Source organism: Rhinolophus sinicus, chromosome 5, assembly GCF_057876585.1.
Source record: "Rhinolophus sinicus isolate RSI-liver-muscle chromosome 5, RSI-T2T, whole genome shotgun sequence".
NCBI lineage: Eukaryota > Metazoa > Chordata > Mammalia > Chiroptera > Rhinolophidae > Rhinolophus > Rhinolophus sinicus.
In genome coordinates, this window is record NC_142505.1 from 73586279 (window position 1) to 73605117 (window position 18839).

Genomic DNA, 18839 nt, shown 5'->3' on the forward strand with positions numbered 1-18839 from the left:
GGGCAAAAAAGGTAAAAGTGATTAAGATGTACAAGTTGCCAGTTATAAAAATAGTCACAGGGATGTAAAGTACAGCATAGGGAACACAGTCAATAATACTGTAATAACTATGTTTGGTGTCAGATGGGTACTAGATTTATTGGGGTGATCACTTCATGAGGTATATATATGTCTACACAGTATGTTGTACACCTGAAATTAATATTGTATGTCAACTGTAACTGAAAAATAAGTTGAAAATTAAATTAAATTTAAAAAATAAAGTGGAGATAACACTCCAAATCTTTCTGTTCTTCACATTAGATAATTTCCACTAGTTTACAATTTCACTAATAATTTCTTCTGCAACCTATAATCTGATGTTTAGATTATCCAGTGAATTTTTCATTTCAGATCTTGTACTTTTCCATTTTAAACTTATATTTGTTTATTTTTTTGTCTTTTTAATTTCTCTGCTGATATTCTCCATCTGTTCATTCTTATGACCATCCTTTACATTCTTAAATGTACTTGTAATAACTATTACAAACTTCTTTTCTCTTAATTCCAATATCTGGATTTTCTTGAGGTCTATTTTTTTTTTTTGAATAGAAAAGTGATGTACTCTGAAATTATTATTTTGTAAAAGTACTTCACTGATTGTCATGTGGTAATATGGGCTTTAGGGGCACAAAAATCAAAGAATGGGCACCATTTATGAGGATAGTATTACAGTCAGATGAGGGATGATGGTTGTTTGGTCTTGGGTAGTAGCACTGGTGTGGATGCAAAGGTTCTGTCAGGTCTTGCCCATAGCCTGGAAGGAACACTTTTAAAATTAGTCCACCTAGAATAGGTACCTTCTAAAATCAGTCATCCTAGAGGAAGTACCTTTGTCTTATTAGCACACACTTGCAAGTCTGCATACTGAAGACCTCGCAACAGAGTGATATGTGCAAAAATATCATTTTGGGTCTGATGGGTTCAAACAAGTTTTAATTGTAACCTCTTAATTTCAGAAGAAGCCAGAAAACAGACTATTTTCAGTAGCTTGGGTACAAATGAGTAATAAAGGCCAAAGGGTGGTCTTAGCATCCTTTAAAGCAGTGGTCCTCAGCTGGGGGCAAATTTGCCCCCTGGGGGATATTTGGCAATGTCTGAAAACACTTTGGAGTCTGAAGACTGGAGGAGTGGAGTGCTACTGGCATCTAGTGGATAGAGGGCAGGGATGCTGCAAAACACTACAAATACACACGATAGCGTCCACATGAAAAAGTGGTGTCCATTCCAAATGTCAGCAATGCCTTAAAAGTTATTACATCGTAAGAATTGGAAACCACTAATATCTAAAATCTAATTTTATGTTTCGACTCACGCCCTACCTTCCCAGGAGTTGGTGTTAATGAGACTTCGCTCAGAGTGTATGCTCATCTAATTCAAGTTACTTATAGTTTCTTACAGTGTTCATAAGGCAGAGGATTATAAAGTCCTGATTTTTACTCTCAAACCTCTTTATACTTTGCAATTCTCGTTCCAAGTTCTCCCGGAAATTGGGCTGAAATAAAGGGAGGTCAAGATCTCAAATCCGTTACTAGATATATTGTGTTCCATGAGACTGAAAAACCCACCAAATCCTGAGCCTTGCAATGGCCCTAAGGAAGCACTGTAAACTCCGCTGCTCTTAGAATATCTATCAGCCCGTCCTATTGGTTTTAAGATTACTGCTGCCAGCTTCCGGGAGGACTGCAAGCCTCTGCGCAAGGCGGGCAGGTAACGCGTGCCAGCGAGTTCAGTCCGGCAGCCGTGTGTCCCAAGCACAACTCTATAAACTCCCCGAGAACACCGCTCATTCGAAGATGGGCGGAGCGGGGTGGAAGGGGCATGCCGAACCTCGTCTGTGGACTACAGCACCGAGGCAGCCAAGGCCGGTCAGCGGTCTGCGAGGCGACCCGGCTCCCTGCGGACGGTTGGAGAGGCTGCGGGAGGGGCAGCGCGCCCGGAGCGCCAGTCGCGCGGCCGCTGGGAAAGTGGGAGGGGGCGACCGGGCCGGGGGCGCAGGCTCTCTTTGGCGCGCGCGCGCTCCGGGACCCCACCGCCCGCCCGCCCGGGAGCCGAGCCCTCCGGGACCCGCCCCTTCGCGTACCGGGGCGAGCGGGCGGCGCCGGGCGGCGCCTCGGAGCCCGCAGACGCTCGGGGAGCTTGGCGGAGGCGGCGGTCCCGGCGCTTCCCAGCAGCGGCGGCGGGGGCGCGGGGATGCCGTCGGGCACGGTCCCGGTGCTCTTCTGCTCGTCAGTCTTGGCGCCGCCCTGGTCGGTGCCGCAGGACGCGGGCTATGAGCTGCTTATCCAGAAGTTCCTCAGCCTGTACGGCGTGCGCCGCGAATTCGGGGTGCAGCTCTTTGCGGAGGAGAGGGGCCAGTACGTGGACCTGCCCGAGGGCTTCGCGGTGAGCGAGCGCTGCGAGGTGCGCCTTGTGCAGCTGCGGATCCAGGTGGATCCTGCGGGACGGCCGCGCGCCCTGCTTCGCTCCCGGTCCTCGGGCGTCCCAGTCCCCGCCGCGGTCCTCAGGTGCCCCGCACTGCCCGGGCGCCGGGCCCTGAGCACATCGCCTGGTCGGAAGGGCCGCGCCTCTTTCGCCAGCTTCGGGGACGGCCCAGAGAATGCGCCTGTTCGAAGGTGACGGTCACCAGCTGTCCTCTGTCGAGGCGAGGGCGTAGGCTTCTCTGCTGGGCGCTGCACGCGATCGCCCCCACGCGTGTGGTCCTCAGCCGCCCACATCCGCCTGCTGTGCCAGGAGCACGTCCCAGCTTCCTGCATGACCGAAGAGCTGTGCAGTAGTGGCTGTGTGTTTATTTCGGGGTGATGCAGAACCGGGGATGCAGAGGCGGTGGGAGTATTGGCCTTCGGGTTTGTTCCCCGGAGGTGTGTGCACCACGTGCGGAAACCCAGACTTCAGGAGTCAGCCCCCTTCCCCTCCTCTTCCTCATCTTTCGGTCTCTTGAACTTAAGCCTCCCCTAAACTTCGGTGAAATAACCATTTGTTTAGCCTCTTCCTGGTAACTGTCCGTTGAATCTGATCACATAGACGCCTCCTACACTGAAAAAGTCATTTGACTACAGGACAGCAATACCTTCTTAAATATCAACTTTAGCTACATCACGATTTTCCTGGTCGTGCTTAGTAAGTTGTGATGTCTGAGGATTATTTTATAGCTTTTAATTTTTTTTTAAAACCATGTTTTCATACTCCGGCGGGTCGGTCTCCTGTCTTTTTACGCCCAGAGAATTCACTGGAGGATTTATGCTCAGAGAATTCACTGGAGGATTTATATTTTTTTAAAGAAAGAACGTATAGTTTAGGTACTACACCATCAACACTTTTCCCCTGGTTGAGAAACTGATAAGCCATTTCTTCAGAAGACCAAACTGAAATGTGGAATTTGGGGTTAGAGGACATTGTAATATTCAAATGTTATTTTCTGAGGATTATTCTCTAGTTTTTTTGTTGTTGTTGTTGTTCCCAAGCTGTAGTTGACTGTGGGATTGGTCTTGTTTCCTGTCACCCCAGCACCCAGAAGCTTCCAAAACAGGTACTTTCACATGAGTAAAGTTCCTGTGTTCAGAGGACAAAGGCTTTGCCAGTCCACTGTCCACCCCTGGAGAGCCAAGAGGGAGACAGATGGTTTCTGATACCCCAGAATTTGCCCTGCAGTCCATATGGAGAATTTGGAGAATTGTGGTTCCGAGGTGTTGACCACTCTCTATTTTTATGTCTTCCAGAGTTTTCCTGGCTGACACCTCTCTGCAGCCTTCCTTGTCTGTCTTTAGATTATTGTTGTCAAAATATGTATGAAGTTTGATGCATCTTTAACAGCCATTAATAAAGGTGGGAATCCAAAATCTGAAGCTGCCTGGAGCTATACTGAGCAGGCAGACGTCTTTGTGATGATGTCCTGTATGGTTGGGAGGGAGAAGGGTAGGTGGGCACCTCATAAGATGTGACGCCAAATGAGCCCCCCCGACATTTATAAGTTTCCCTCCCCCCGCCCCCCCCCATGCAAGATAGGATTTTTTATTTTGAAAAATTCAAGGCCTGGGTCTGACAACTCTTTTTAATTAACCACTCTGGAAATTAATAATATACTATCTGTGTATACTTGAAATGTCTTGCACATTCTCAAAAGACATATTGTTCAGGTCACTTGTGGCTTTTGAAATATTTTGTTTGGTATAGGAGATAATGTATAGTTAGTTTTTTTGTGGGTCTATCCTTTTAAGCATGTTATTTTTTCTCACTAAAGAGTCCAAGAATTCTTAAGTATCTGTTATATAATACTTGATACATTGTAAAGTATTTAAAAAGTTTTCTTTTATATTATTTCATTTTGGTAATCATAATACTTTGAATTCTTCAGCCAGGTGCCTCCCCCAACTTAAAAATAGATAATGTCAGGGGATACACACACATATATATATACACATACCCCACATACATATCCATATACCTATTCTGATAACTATTTCTATTCATATGAGAAGATATATATTTATATGCACACGTACATACACGTATGTTATGTATATACACTCTCAGAAGAGAAAGGGAAGATATTTCTTTTCATGACGATTTTACTATATATTTTTGGAAACTAGCTCTATAATCACAGAGACATGGACATTTTATGGCTAGACAAGACCATAGAGATCATTCCACAAGCATTTCAGTGGCGGCTATAAGTGCCTGGCATAGTGAGTGCCAACATGGATAAGACCCAATTCTTGTTCCTTACCAAATAATCGAACTCATTTTGCAGAAGAGCAGAACGTAGAAGGAATTGCCCAGGGTTCCGCCATAATGGTGGAGATAGCAAAGAACGTGGAGATCCTCCCTGAGAGCTGACCATAGCATTCGTGTTCTTTTTATGCTTAATGAAAATATCAAGCAGAATGGAAAAAAAGCCACAGACTTGAGCTTGTAACAGCATTTGTTTTGATGCTGCTCACTGGTTTTTGGAATAGATGCCTGTCACTTCAGAAAGACTCATGATAGTCCATTAGTGAGGCCATGCTGCTGGGGTGGTAGGCCTCATCTCCCAGAGGCTGGGACAAAGAGCAGAAGTTTGGTCACATGTCGTCCACTGCTTAAATCATGTGACTTGTTGTTTCTCCAGATGTAAGCCTCAGAGCCGCTGTCATCCTGGTTCACATACTATATATTCTAGAATGTATTCTTCATTTACATAGGGGGGCTGAGTTTGCTTTCATGCTTGTTCTGACTGTCATTGCTGAGGACCTTGTAAAATAGAGTGATTGCTCGTGCCTCACCGTGGGGGCATCTGTGAGGACTGATCCTTAAGGCCCCCATTGCCAGTATTGGGCTGTAGTCACTTTTTAGTGTCTTCGTTTCTGAAAGAATTCTGTCAAAGTGACCAAATGTCTACTGACAGCTCAGGTAGCTGAAGACAGTGCTTGTTTCAAGCATGGCTTATGCATCTTTGTAGCTCTGTCAGATGCTTGAAGTGTGAGGAATTTTAAGATGCATGGGAAAGAAATGTAAATGAGAGGATTATGCAGTGGGAATTTAGGTCATTTTTGTGACTGACAAGTTTTAAAATTTCAAGAAGTATTTCCCAGGTTTTAAACTAATGGAAACATTCAACCTGGAAACTCACATAGATTTGATGTTGTACCATGGCCAATGTATTTTCCAGCTTGTCACCAGGGGAGGCCGAGCCCAAATAGAACAGAGGAAGAAACAGCCATGGTGAGAAGGACCCCAGCGAGAGGATTTTGCTTCTGTACGGAGCAGGAAAGACTCTGGCAGCGGTGTGTGGGCAGAAGACAAGGGCTTCCCTGGGAAGGTTATTTTGACCTTTTCCCAAGATGGTTAATTGGGAATAGATTCGGCTCCAGCTTTCATTTCTTGGAAGTTCATTACTACTACTATTTTTTAAACGGGCACAGACATTTTATAGCTCGAAGAGACCCTGGAGTTCATGGTGGGAAGGGAGAGAAGGCAGGGTTTGGAAAGAAGAGGGAAAGGAATCTGCTCCCTTTGGACTAGTTTGATGGTAGTGATTTTTGGATTTGGAATCTTCACCATGGGAGCATGTGGTGAGAAGCAGGTTGAAATAAATATTCTTTTGCAGCCTAAATTAAAAAGCCCCAAACTTGTTTCATGTGATGAGAGTCTTTTGGTGACATTTAGAAATCCACTTTATGGGTCATTTCCTTCATTCTGCAGACTAGGTTATCATAACAAGTTAGGCAATATTAGTATTTCTGTATATATTATTTTTTAAGGGATCTTTGTAGTAAATGGTATTTTAACCTCATTAAAGAAAACTTTTTTTTTTTACCGTGTGCTGAACGTCAAAGTGTAGTGTATGTTTCCTGTATGACGGATATTCATTCACCTAATACATTTATTGACAGATTGCATGAAGCTCTTTTAATCCTTGCAATCGTCCTATGAGGTCGATACCGTTTTTCTTCCTTTGTTACAGATTAAGAAACTGCTCTTTGGAGATGTTAGTGATTTGTCTAATTTCATGGTATTGAAATTGGTGAAATTGAGATTTGGGTCCAGATTCTTGTGTCCACAGGCTGTACTGTGTTGGGAGCCTTGTAACCCGGGGGAGTCACGTGACACAGACCCCTCCTTTAAGTGAGGCAGTATTGGGGCAAGGTCTTACTATACTTGTGGTTTCAGATTTCCTTGGAAACACTTCTAAGTGAAGTAATGATCCCCCATCTCTCCTCTGGACTCTCTCCCAAGCAGATCCTGTCTATTTTGTGACTATACTAGACTACCAGAATTTTGAAAACATCATGTTGACAATTTCAAACTTTAATCATGCCTAAAGATACACTGTTTACTCACTGTGGTAGTTTGCTAGGGAGCTGCTGTGACAAAGTACCATAAACTTTGTGGCTTATATTAATACAACAGAAGCTTATTTTCTCTCAGTTCTGGAAGCTAGAGATCAGAGTTGGTTCCTTCTGGGCTGCGAGGGAGAATCTGTTCCATGCCTCTCTCCTGGCTTTTGGTGATTTGCTGGCCATCTTTGGCATTACTTGGCTTATGGCCACGTCATCCTGATCTCTGCCTTCATGTTCACAGGCCTCCGCGTCCAAATTTCCCATTTTTATAAGGACACCAGTCTTGTTGGATTAGGCACCCACCCTACTCCAGTATGACTTCACCTTAACTAATTATATTTTCAGTGACTCTATTTCCAAATAAAGTCACTTTCTGAGGCACTGAGGGTGAGGAATTCAACATATGGCTTTTGGAGGACACAATTCAACGTGTAGCACTCACATGCGTCACTTTGATGGCGAGAACAGGACCGGTGCAGAGCATCACTGAGCAAGGCCAGCCACCCTGCGTGTGCCTGTCCTGAATACCCAGGGGGACTGAGCAGGGAGGAGCCGAGGCGTCGCAGATGTGGCAGCCATTGTTGGAAAGTGGTCACAGGATATGTGGTTGTGAAGGAGGGTAAATACTGTCATGATAATGGTAATAATGGAACTTGTGGATGAAAAATCTTTTGAATATGAAATCTAAGGTCAAATCCCAGCTATGAAAAAAAATTTATACTTGAAATTGATCTCTTAAACTCTTGCTTGAGGAAGCCATGGGCTGTGATCAACATTTTGTATTGAAATAGATTGAAATGTGTATTATTTATGTATGAGTGTAGCAATCTATGTAGATATAGGAATGTGAGTATATACACACATATATTTTTATATGTGATTTTTTTCATGCTCCTTAATATGTGATGTGTAATTGCTACATTTTTACTTGTGATGGCATTTGGTCAAGTCCACTTTTAATTTGCTATCTTGTAGTTGAAATATGTAAATGTTTGACTGTGAACAGCATGTTTAGTTATCTACAAAGTTTTGCCTTAAGAGAAATTCATGGGTTAAAGTAAGAAGTCCTTGAATTATATAGTCAGTGTGTAATTTAACAAAAGCTTGTTGGATAGCAGTAATTTTGGATTTGTTTCTACCTGCTTTTTAGTTTTATGTTCCATGGTCTCCGCTACAGATTATTTTAAATTTTACTCTGTAAGCAATGCCATCATCAAATTTAAGTTTTTTACGGTTGTAACATTTTTTTCTGATTATAAAAGTAATACAGATTTTTAAATAGCATTTGGGAAATGTTTTTAAATAGCCCTTGGAAAATATAAGAAATGCTTAAAGAAAAAATATTACCACTACCCCTAACTGTATAACCACTAGTTATTATTTTCATATATTTGCTTCTACTTTTTACTCATACTTTTACATTTTGGAAATACTATTGAGCTGTACTGTTTTTAACATTAACATTAGATTATGATAATTTCTTTGTAGATGGTACAAACTCTTTGAAAACATATACATAAGTTATTTTAATTGGCTAAAAATATTTTGTCATGTGAATGTGTTAAAATTTGTGAAATAATTTCTGTATTGTTGTTGTCCTTGGTTTATTGCTAATTTTCACTATTACAAACAATTCATTGAACATCTTCATGGATTTTTTTTTTTTTTTCTGTAATTCAGATGATTTCTTTAGGGTAATAGTTGTAGAAATTGACTTACAGGGTCAAACACGAGGACCATTTTTCTCCCTTGATTGACCTCACTGCAAAAAATGTCATTGTGTAATGAGTACTAAATCATTCTTTTTTCTTTTGTCCTCAGCTCACTACCCTAGGAAATTTTACACCTGCAAGCACTGTGTTTTTTTGCTGTGATATGCAGGAAAGGTTCAGACCACTCATCAAGTATTTTGGGGATATTATTATTAAAGATCGGTATGCTTGTTTAATTTCTCCAATTTATTGAAGCATTATGTATATTCATATATACATACATCTGTGTATTGCTAATTATCTTTGTTGTTGTTGTTTTTCCAGTTATAAGAGGCCCAGATTTTAGGAATTCCAGTTTTTATAACAGAACAGTACCCCAAAGGTCTTGGAAGCATTGTTCAAGAAATTGATTTAATAGGTGTAAGGTTGGTACTTGCAAAGACCAAGTTTTCAGTGGTATTATCAGAAGTAGTACCGGCATTAGCAGAGGTTCCTGGAATCAGGAGTGTTGTGTGATTTGGAGTAAGAGTAACTACCTGTTACATTTTGGACATAATATCATTTGTAGAAAACCTGATATTTCCAGAATGCAATTTTGAATATAGAATACCGTGTAGGTGATAATCATGATGAAAAATAGCCACTGTTTATAAAGTGTTGCCTTTTTGCATGGCAGTGATCCAAATACTTTATATATATTGATTCATTAAACTCCCACAGCAACCCTCTGAGCTAAATACTCTAGGTCTCCCCATAGTACAGATGAGAACATGTACAAACAGAATGTAAATATTCATGACTTTTAAACAACTATTGAACTAAAATTCAAAAATTATGAAAAAAACTATAAAAACAATGAAATCCAAATAACAATAATTTAATATACTTATGCTATTTTGATAGTCGGTTTTATAGTAGTAGGTTTTGATAATAGAAAAGTGTATTCTCAGGTTTAGATGTACGTTAATACATTACTATCTCTGTATTTTGACTTCAATAATGACAGTATAGAGAAAGCCTGTTTGTATAAATGTCACCCTAAATGCTGTTGCTGACTTTTGCACTTTTTTTGCTCGTTCATCATTATTAGACCTCATGCGTAATGAAAATCATTTTTGAGCAGTCCTCCAGTGCTAATTTTAATGAGGTGTCAGTTGATATTCTCCAAAGCTCTCCTGTCATGTGAAGGTAAGTTTGACATCATGGCATTAGTGAAATCTGCTTTCATTGGTTGTATAATCCAGTTATTGTTGGAGCATGTTTTTACTCTACAGTCTCTGCTAATGAATTGTTACAAGTTAGTGCTTACAGAGATGGAATCTGTATAATACATTTGCTGGTGATATATGCTGTATTTTTTCTGCCTGTGTCACAAGTTATTTTTAACTTGGCCTACCTTTACTCCTGGGTGCCTTGGAACGACTCAGTTTTCCCACTACTTTCACAGTCTGCATTCTTTGTGTGAGGCACTTGGTGTAAATTCTGAAATAAACCCAACGGCGAGTGGCATCAAAACCTACTGGTAGTAGTCAGCTGTACAAAGGCCACCCAGATGACATAGGTGACAATCCTTTAAAAAATTCTTACAGAGCCCTAAGAATATGTCCATGGTTCCTAGTATAAGGAACATTGATGTCATTCGATTCCTGACTTTACAAAGAGGAAACCAAAGCCAGAGATGCTGTTTAAGCACAAGGCCGCCTGGCGTCTTAGAGGCAAAGCTAGGTGTAGGGCACGGGGGTTAGGCTTAGTGTTCTCTCTGCTTTATCACGCTGCTGCACTTTGTAAAATGCTTTTCATTGACAGCGTTACAGGATTTTTTATTTTCCATTAGACTCATGTGCATCCAACAAACAGTTCTGGAGCTGGTTGGCCATGGTATTGGGGTTCGTATTCTTGCTAATGCCACCTCATCGAGAAGCACGATGGACAGGATGTTTGCTCTTAAGGTAAATGTCCTGCTTGAAAACAAATCATTTATCAACTTTTTCAAGTAAATTTAAAGAAGATTGAATATGTAACAGCAATGGAAGATTTATCTCTTAAGTTTGAGCGTGGTCTGACAATATCAGATGCAGTAATTTCCAGGGTCTGGATGATGTGCTGCCTGACCTTTGAGGCCTCACCACCATATTCTATTTTATATCTTCTGTCTCCTTAGGTCTAGATTTCTAGTGATACCAAAGGATCTTTTATATCTTTCCTCATAACTTTGCTATAGTTTTATGCATGAACTAAGAGGTATGCCAGTAAGCTTAGTAGCAACCATTTAGAGATTTGCAAGTTAAAAACAGCTCACGTAGGTTTAACTCAGGCAAGAACTAGGCAAACCTAGGGCTCAGTGGCCTAAGCCTGGTTCAACCTCACATTAGGTTTCCTCAGACTTGAATTCCTGGGAAGAGGTGTGTCACTGCCTGGGGACACCTCTCACGGTGTTTCATGGCTCACTGCACTAGAAGTCAGGATGGACCATGGAGTCAGAGAGTCAATGATTTTTAATCAGGGTTGAGTAACAGTAGTGTTACTTAAGCATTTCCTATTCCAAGATGTTGAAAAGCAAACTACCACATAATCCTTTGAAACATTCACTCCATATTGTAGCTCTCTCTCTCTGTCTCGCTCATGTTTAATTCTAATTCTGTAATAATTTTAGAGTAATGTGCGTATGAATTGAGTTGCCAAGTTCTTTAACTGATTATTTTTATTGGGAATGGCAAATGTAGACCTTTTTAATGAGACCCTCCAGTGTCCACGCACAAGCTGGCCTATGCACCACTTCCTCTATAGGATTGCTAAAGGATCTTTCTCTAACGTGTTCCCTGGGGCGGTGAGTTAGGCCAAATCAGAAAGAATCAGAGGAAATAAAGGAGGGGGTAAAGTCAGTGGGAGCAGGTGGGAGCTGGCAGCTGCAGTGGTGTTCAGGCTTGGTTGGCCTTTCTTCTCTGTTACTGCTGACGCAGTGAGCCGTGTTTGGGGATTACAAGTAGAAATGGTTTTCTTTATTTTGTTTATCTACTTTTAAGTCCGTTTGGACCATTGGGTTCTCTGGTAGTTAGGTGCTAAGTGTTGCTGTTTCCATCTCAGTAAAGATCGTTAGCTATTCTTACAGTCATGAGTTAATCAACTTCTGTTTTTCAGATTTCTTCAATAATCTGAGTTTAAACACTTCCAATGTCAGATCCTCACCTCTCAGCAAGCAGCAGTTTTCCCCTGTGGATAATTTATCTTTATGGAAATGCTGAGGTCCAGAACTTGAAGTGTTTCCAAGGAAGTGAAAACTAAAAACATACAAAACCCCCAAATCTCCCTTGCTTGTAAAGACATTTCAAGGACTTTTGTTCTATAGCCATACGCATTTTTTAGACATGTCTTTATTATGGTGTTTATTTCGGAAGCTTTTTGTTGTTGGCAATTCTGTCTTCTCACAGGACTCAGAATAAAAACATAGCTATTTACCATCTGAACCTCATCCTTTGAGAAGTAGTCTGTAATCTCAGTGACTAGGAGTCCAAACAGTGGAGGGATAATATGGATTTGAATGCAGCTTCTGGCATTTTGTAAATTTGTGTCCTTGGACAAGTTATCTAATACCTAATGCCTATGCTTCACGATTTTTCACTGGTGACACAAAAATAATAATATCCACTTTAGGGGAGGATTTAGGTGAGAGAATGTGCTGAAAGCACTTGGTACAGTGCCTGATACAGTAAACACCTAAATGTTAGCTGCTGCTTTTATTTTTATTGAATTTTTTTTTTTTTTTTGGTCTTCATGAGGTTAGTCTTAGCAGAAACGTATAATCATATATTAGTGTCCAAGACCCAGAAGGGACTCGTCCTGAGAAGTTTTGAGAAGGGAAGAAAAGAATATGGTTTGGGTATTTGGAAGAGTCTGGAGCGAACAGCATTGCCTTGGGTTACACTGTTGGGTTGAGAGGGAAAAAAGAATTGGGTCAGATTGGGGGGAGACGTGCCACATTTCAGATGTTTCCTCTTAGTCTGAATTTGATATGAAGGTGTTGTAGTGTGTCCTGAAATTATTGGTGTTAAGTTTTCTCTTTTATTCTATGGCTGTGAAAGTTAAATAGCAATCTGGCCAGCTCCCCTTCTTCTCTGTTCCTTTAGAACACAACTCCTGAAGATAATTCCTAAGCCCATCCATACTGCCAGCTAAGATGATTATACTAATAAGATTTATGGTTACCAATACTGAAACTTCTGTGCCGGGGTCTGTGCTGTGTACTTTATTCAACAAAATTTTTTGAGCACCTGCCATCTGTCAAACATTGTTTCTTTCAACTAGTGATTGTAGAGTAAATGCAGAATCAAATAGAATAAAGCCCTCTTTTGAACTTGACATCCTTGTACTCCTGGGGAGTTGTTAGTGTTACTTGGAAAGGTAATGGGTTTGTCTCCCCCCCCACCCCCACCCCCGAGGCTATCATGGCTTTGTGCTTTTGCATTTTTCGGTTAGTGGGTCAAAGTAATCTTTCCTTTCCTTTGGCCTAGTTGGACTGGGTTTGCTAGTGTAAGGGAAGAACTTTGGAAACCTCTTAGCCATGTACCCAATTAAAACTGGAGTTTTAATTGCCCCCTTGTAAGCCAGGAAAGCAAGTGAGTTTGGGACTAGTATTGTAGGTGGTGGGCTGGAAGCTGCCAGTATCTGGAAAAGCTGCTGCTCTCCTCCCTGCTCAGGTACCCTTTCAGATTGGGGCTGGGCAGGCACTGTGGGAAGGTCTACATGCCTGATCTAAAACCTTGGCATTCTGCTGAGCCATGCCCCTAACACAGGTTTTTGCCTGAGTATTTTGGAATTCAATCAGTATTGGTCATATCTCAGTCTTGAAGCTAAGTGTAGGTTTCAATTTACTACAACGTATTTCTGTGCCTGGAGCATCCCAGCCTACCCCTGTCAGCGGGAGGTACCTGACTCTCAGCATCACCGAGGATGGTTGGCCTAGAGTGGACCAGGCTCTGGTCAGCAGAGCACTAGGGAAAGCTCGCTTCTTCCTGGGTCATCAGAGTTCTTCCTCAGACGTGGGAACAACTTTCTGTTCCTCCTGTCATACTAAAGACTGGAAAGATTAGTGACAACTGACCCTCGTTGGCACTTCAGAGTATGTAAAGCGCTTTCACAGACATTGCAAGTGTGAGATTCAGATTCAGAATGAATCACTGAAAGTCCATGGATTGAACAATGAGTGGTAAGGAAGGCAGGGCAGGGCAGCCAGCGGGAGGGGGTGAGAGCTGAGCTGGCATGACTGCACAGTCTGAAAAAGCACATGCCCTTCTGTCTGAAACAAGCACACAGTCCTTTGAGAGTTCTAAGGGTTTTGATAAGATAGTCAGGAGTTGACTGAAAAGTAAGGAGGAGGAAATTAGTTTCCAGAACCTTTAAAAAAAACTCAGCGCTAACACACCCTGTGGTATTTGTCCCAACATAAACGGCAGTCGCAGCCTTGCTTTTTCTTCCTCTTTCCTGCCTAACTCCCTGCAGTTTTCACATTTCTTGAGAGTTCTGGTCAGCTGCTCTGCACGCTCTTCTGTCCTGGTTGTTGAGGTCCAATGGCTTATACTTCCTTCTGTGTCCGTAGGGAAAAAAAGGAAGAGTCTGCCAGGGAAAAGGTTGGGCCTGTAGATGGAAAACCATCTGAAAGAGGATTGACTTTCATTCCACAGGGGTGTCCTGGCTATTCAGGTGACTCCTCCTCTATGACTAGAGATGGATCTGGGTCTTGGTCTTTTCCTCTGACTTGTCTAGGAATTTTTCTAACCGCATCATCTTCCATGGTTCTTACGGTGAATGTTTCTGGGGATGACAGTTGGCCCATTTTTTTGTCTAGAGTTTCTGATAACAAATGCATCCAGAGAATGAATCTCTACTCTAGAATTGTCTTCTTGTCCCCTTCCTCCCTTCCCTGCTCCCCCCTTTCCTCCACTTTCTCCTCTTTGCCCTCCGCCCTTCCTCTTGCCTTTTCCTCCCTTCTCTTCCTCCTTGAGATTTCTGTCCTTTATTTAGTTCTTTATTGTGATTCCACTGGAGCAATTTGGCAAGGACATTCTTTGACCTGTCAGTGAAACTTGATACAACCTTACATTTATTATACTCTGTTTTAGTGATTCTAACAAGTTAATAATGGCGGTGGTGGTTTTGATATCATCCAGGGGCACATTCTGAAACCTGACACAAGGCTCTTCTACCACGAGGCACTTCTTACTTATGGGAAGGACACCCATGCTGTATGACAGATGCTTGGAGACAGAAAAAAGAAATTAAGAAGCATTGTTTACAGTCCTTAGCCTCGATTTCCCTTTTATTCCTGGTACATGTAAGTCAAAATGTCGGCTACCTGTTTTCTTTTACTTGTTTCTAGTCCATATTACTACTATTGAGAATAATCGCGATGGGTTGTGGTTGGGCTAGTTTAGAATCTGTTCCCATCACTGAATTGGATGGGATGGCGAAGAACCATGGTTTTAATAGAAATGGGACACTAATTTCTCTGTCCCAGCATACTTTCTGCCCTTTTAATATAGTGTGCATTTTTATGCTTACTTCTTGATTTGTCTTTATCCTTTTTTGTTTTTTAAAACATCTTGCTTGAACTGGGATCATACATATTAACTATGAGTGAGGCTGTTCTTCTACAGCTGGTGATAAAGGCCATCCAAAATTCAAGGAAATTCAGAATCTAATTAAGGCAAGTGCACCCGAGTCAGGTCTGCTTTCCAAATGACATTTGAAGGACCGGTGGACAGGTGTACTACTCACCATCAGGTGATAGGAGTGAAACCAGACAAGCTCTTGTCCCTACTAGAATTAAAATGTCAAGTCAAAATTGGCTCTTTTTTTCCCCTTTTCTTTGCGCCTCTCAATAAAACTTAACCAGCTAGACCATTTGGGCACCAGCATTTAGTTGCAAAGGTCAAAGGCTTCCGGTGCTGCTTACCTTTTTTTTGTTCATGTGCTTTTATTTATTAAAAAATATTACAGTGGAGATGCCTGTTTTGTCTATACTGTATCCATTGATCATAACTTTCAAAAGTGCACACTTGTGACGTTTTCTTAAATTGTGTGCTATAAAGAAAAAGATGTATGGAAAAATGGTTTGACTTTTGAATTATTGTAAGATATATGTTATAATGTTAACACAGATTCAGTGCTTTTATTTATGGGGTGATCGAAATAGGATTGTGATATGAAAATTTCAAAACAGAACGCTGCTCCATGTCACCCTTTACCTCGCAAGACAGCCACCTTATTTGTTGAGTGAGCTGCGTTGATTTAACCAGAGAAAATTAGGTTCAATGATTATATATCTTTCTTGATTATGCTGATTTTCTTATTCTGGTCAACATCACTAATTCTCTGTTAAAGTTCTCTTTTCAGCTGAACCTTTTACCTGGAAAGACTCACTAGGTCGTTGCTCGTTTTAATTTTGTAAACTGACAGGATGATTTATAATACCATATCATTACTGGAGGGCTGTTTTAAAATCTTTGAAGTATTACTTTAGTTGAATATCTTTACAGCCATCTTGAATACATCGTCTAATATGCACAATATTTAGCAAAAAGATAAAGGCTGGATAAAATGTACTTTTAGAACATCCATATTTTTGTTTGGTATTTTCTCTACCTTCCTACCCTCCAATTATTGTTAATCAAAAGGCATCAGTAATAGTTTGGTAGTATTAATTTTGTAGTCATGGCTACCCTGAAATAAATTTATTTTCATTAAATACTTATTAGAGTGTTTTAAAACAATTTTGTAAAAATATGTGAATTATGGAATATTGCTGTATTTATATTAAAGTAGTTAAAATGTATTATGTGAAGGAAATTATTTTGTCCCCCACAACATGACGCTGTATTTTTCCAGGGATTCTAATATTTGTTTAAGGGTATAAAGTTTTTGACATTTATAATCTTTTAACTCATGGGAATTTTCAAAGACGGAACGTCCTTTGCAGGAAGGGGCAAATGGATTTTACTGAAGGGCCTTCTTTGTGATTTCAGAACAGTAGAAATGCTTGTTCTTTTGTCAGTGAGAAGAAGCAGCAGCCTAGCATTTTTCTCGTGGATGTGTTTACCAATTTTTTTTTTTACAGCAAACTTTTGTGTCAGTAAAGAAATATCAAAGATTTCTCCACATTTTGAAGTAGGTTTTAACATATTTAACCTAGTGCTTCTCAAACTTTAATATGAATGCTAATCCCCTGGGGACCTTGTTAAAATGCTGATTTTGGATCAGTAGGTCTGGGGTGGGCCTGACATTTCCGCATTTCAAAAAAAAAAGGCCAGTTTCCACCAGTACTGCTCCGAAGGGACCACACTCTGAGGAACAACGATTTAACTAATAACACCTGTTTCCCTTCACTGCCCCAAGCCCTTCCTTTCTTGTGCAATGCCACCACAGTGAAGCCTTTTTAGAGCTGAAATCAAGGCTGTGACTCTGATTGGTTTCCTACGGCTACCAAAACAAATTAGCACAAAGCTAGTGGCTTAACACGAATTTATTATCGTACAATTCTGTAGGTTAGAAGTGTGAAATGGGTCTCACTGGTCTAACATCCATCCTTCCCACTAGATTGTAAGCTCCTTGAAAATGGGACTGTGCATTTTCTGTACTCATTCTGGAAACATATTTGGAGAACCTACTAAGCTCTAAAAATTGTGCTATGTGTTGAGGATAAAAAGATGCCTCTACGAAACTTATGGTCTGGTACAAAAATCAGATCCATCATTACCTCTCAGTAAATGTGGACTGAATTAAGTTACATCAAAGGTTCAGGAATGGCAATACAACAGTAAAATTCAGAGTAACATAACTGTGAATTCTGCCTTTTTTGTAGATCATGCAAAGCAAGGTGACAAGGTATTATTATTATTATTAGAAAACTAAATTGATGTTAATACATTAGGCTTTGAATTTGAAAGTGTCTGTAATTTTGTAGGATAACAAAATCTTTGAACTGATATAAATAAAGAACTTGAAAACGTAAGCAGAATTGTCTAGTGTATTGAATCACAAAGGGGGTTAGGAGCAGGATCAAGACGCTTCATTTGATGAAATGCTTAAACATCTGCAGAAACTTAAGTTAAAAGTAATAAAAATGATAACTTATTTCAGCCAGGTAACCAAATACCCTGCTATATCCATTCAATTATTACATTTCTCTAATTGGGGGGGATAGTTTCCCTTTTTAAAAGTGAATATTTGGATAAATAGGACTTGAGAGCTGGCTGGAACTTAAAGGTATGATCTCAAAGGTCCATTTTAGCTGTAAAATTCCAAAATGGTTTTATTTCACAAATGTGACTATTGAGGCCCAGAGGTAAATGCTGTTTCTAAAACTGCACAGGTGGTTAAAGGCACAATGGGGTGAGAACCAGGTTACTTAATACCCTGACTTGTACATTGATTGGTAATGCCAAGGATTATCAGAAGGAAAGGACAATAAAAAGGGTACGTTGTACAGTCTATAAAGCAGTACACTATTTCACATGAGCAAAGCTCATTGGATCCTCCTGGTGCCGATAGCTTCCTCTGTGTCACCATCTTCCATCTAGACTTACTTCTTTCGGATGGTTTTCTAACTCGGGAGAAAGGCTGATAATATGAAAAGTATCATCATTTTCATTGCCAAATAACTACAAATCAATAGTCCCACATTATTAATGCTTCATTACTCCTTCATGGAGCATTATTATCACTGCTTAACCCTTGATTAAAGAGAATTTAAAAATCACTAGACTAAAAAAGAAATAAAGCAAAGCAGAAATAGACCCAGAGATATAACAAGCTGATGGTTGCCAAAGGATGGGGGTAGGAATAAAAAACACCCAACAATATAGTACTTTTGAGCATAACTAAAATAATTTTTTAAAATAAAATTTCTTTGAAACTAAAAAAACAAAAAATCACTAGGCTACCATCTTGAGATACATCAATTACTTAGATATAATTGACATGGATTTTTAAAATAACTGCTATTGGCTTTTAGAATCCTTATTTCCATGTGGCTTTCCTTTATCTTTTAAGCGTGAACAATAGACATTTTATTAGGAGTTTATTTTTATATAGCATAAGGAATATAGTCAATAATATTGTAATGGTGCCAGATAGGTGCTAGATCTATCAGGGTGATAGATGGGACTGGGGTTGGAGGCAGGGTGAAAAAGGTGAAGATATTAAGAAATACAAATTGGTAGTGAATACAGTGTGGGGAATATAACCAACAATGTTGTAAAGACCATGTAAGGTG

General features: G+C 40.4%; 1 protein-coding gene across 2 annotated transcripts; it reads left to right on the forward strand.

Annotated features, from left to right (window-relative positions):
* Positions 1-235: 235 nt before the first annotated feature.
* LOC141567355 (uncharacterized) lies at positions 236-17460 on the forward strand. 2 transcript variants are annotated; one of them, XM_088798591.1, is made up of 3 exons: positions 236-9760; positions 10407-10521; positions 11711-17460. In XM_088798591.1, exon 1 carries the CDS (start codon positions 1861-1863, stop codon positions 2656-2658), a length of 798 nt encoding a protein of 265 aa, XP_088654717.1. In that variant the 5' UTR covers positions 236-1860; the 3' UTR covers positions 2659-9760; positions 10407-10521; positions 11711-17460. The 2 variants fall into 2 exon arrangements, with proteins under 2 accessions (XP_088654717.1, XP_088654718.1); XM_088798592.1 differs by having other exon boundaries at positions 14737-17459.
* Positions 17461-18839: the final 1379 nt, after the last annotated feature.

What these genes read in the sequence shown, in the direction of transcription:
- LOC141567355 (XM_088798591.1), top strand. Translation starts at nt 1,861, where the DNA reads ATGCCGAACCTCGTCTGTGGACTACAGCACCGAGGCAGCCAAGGCCGG.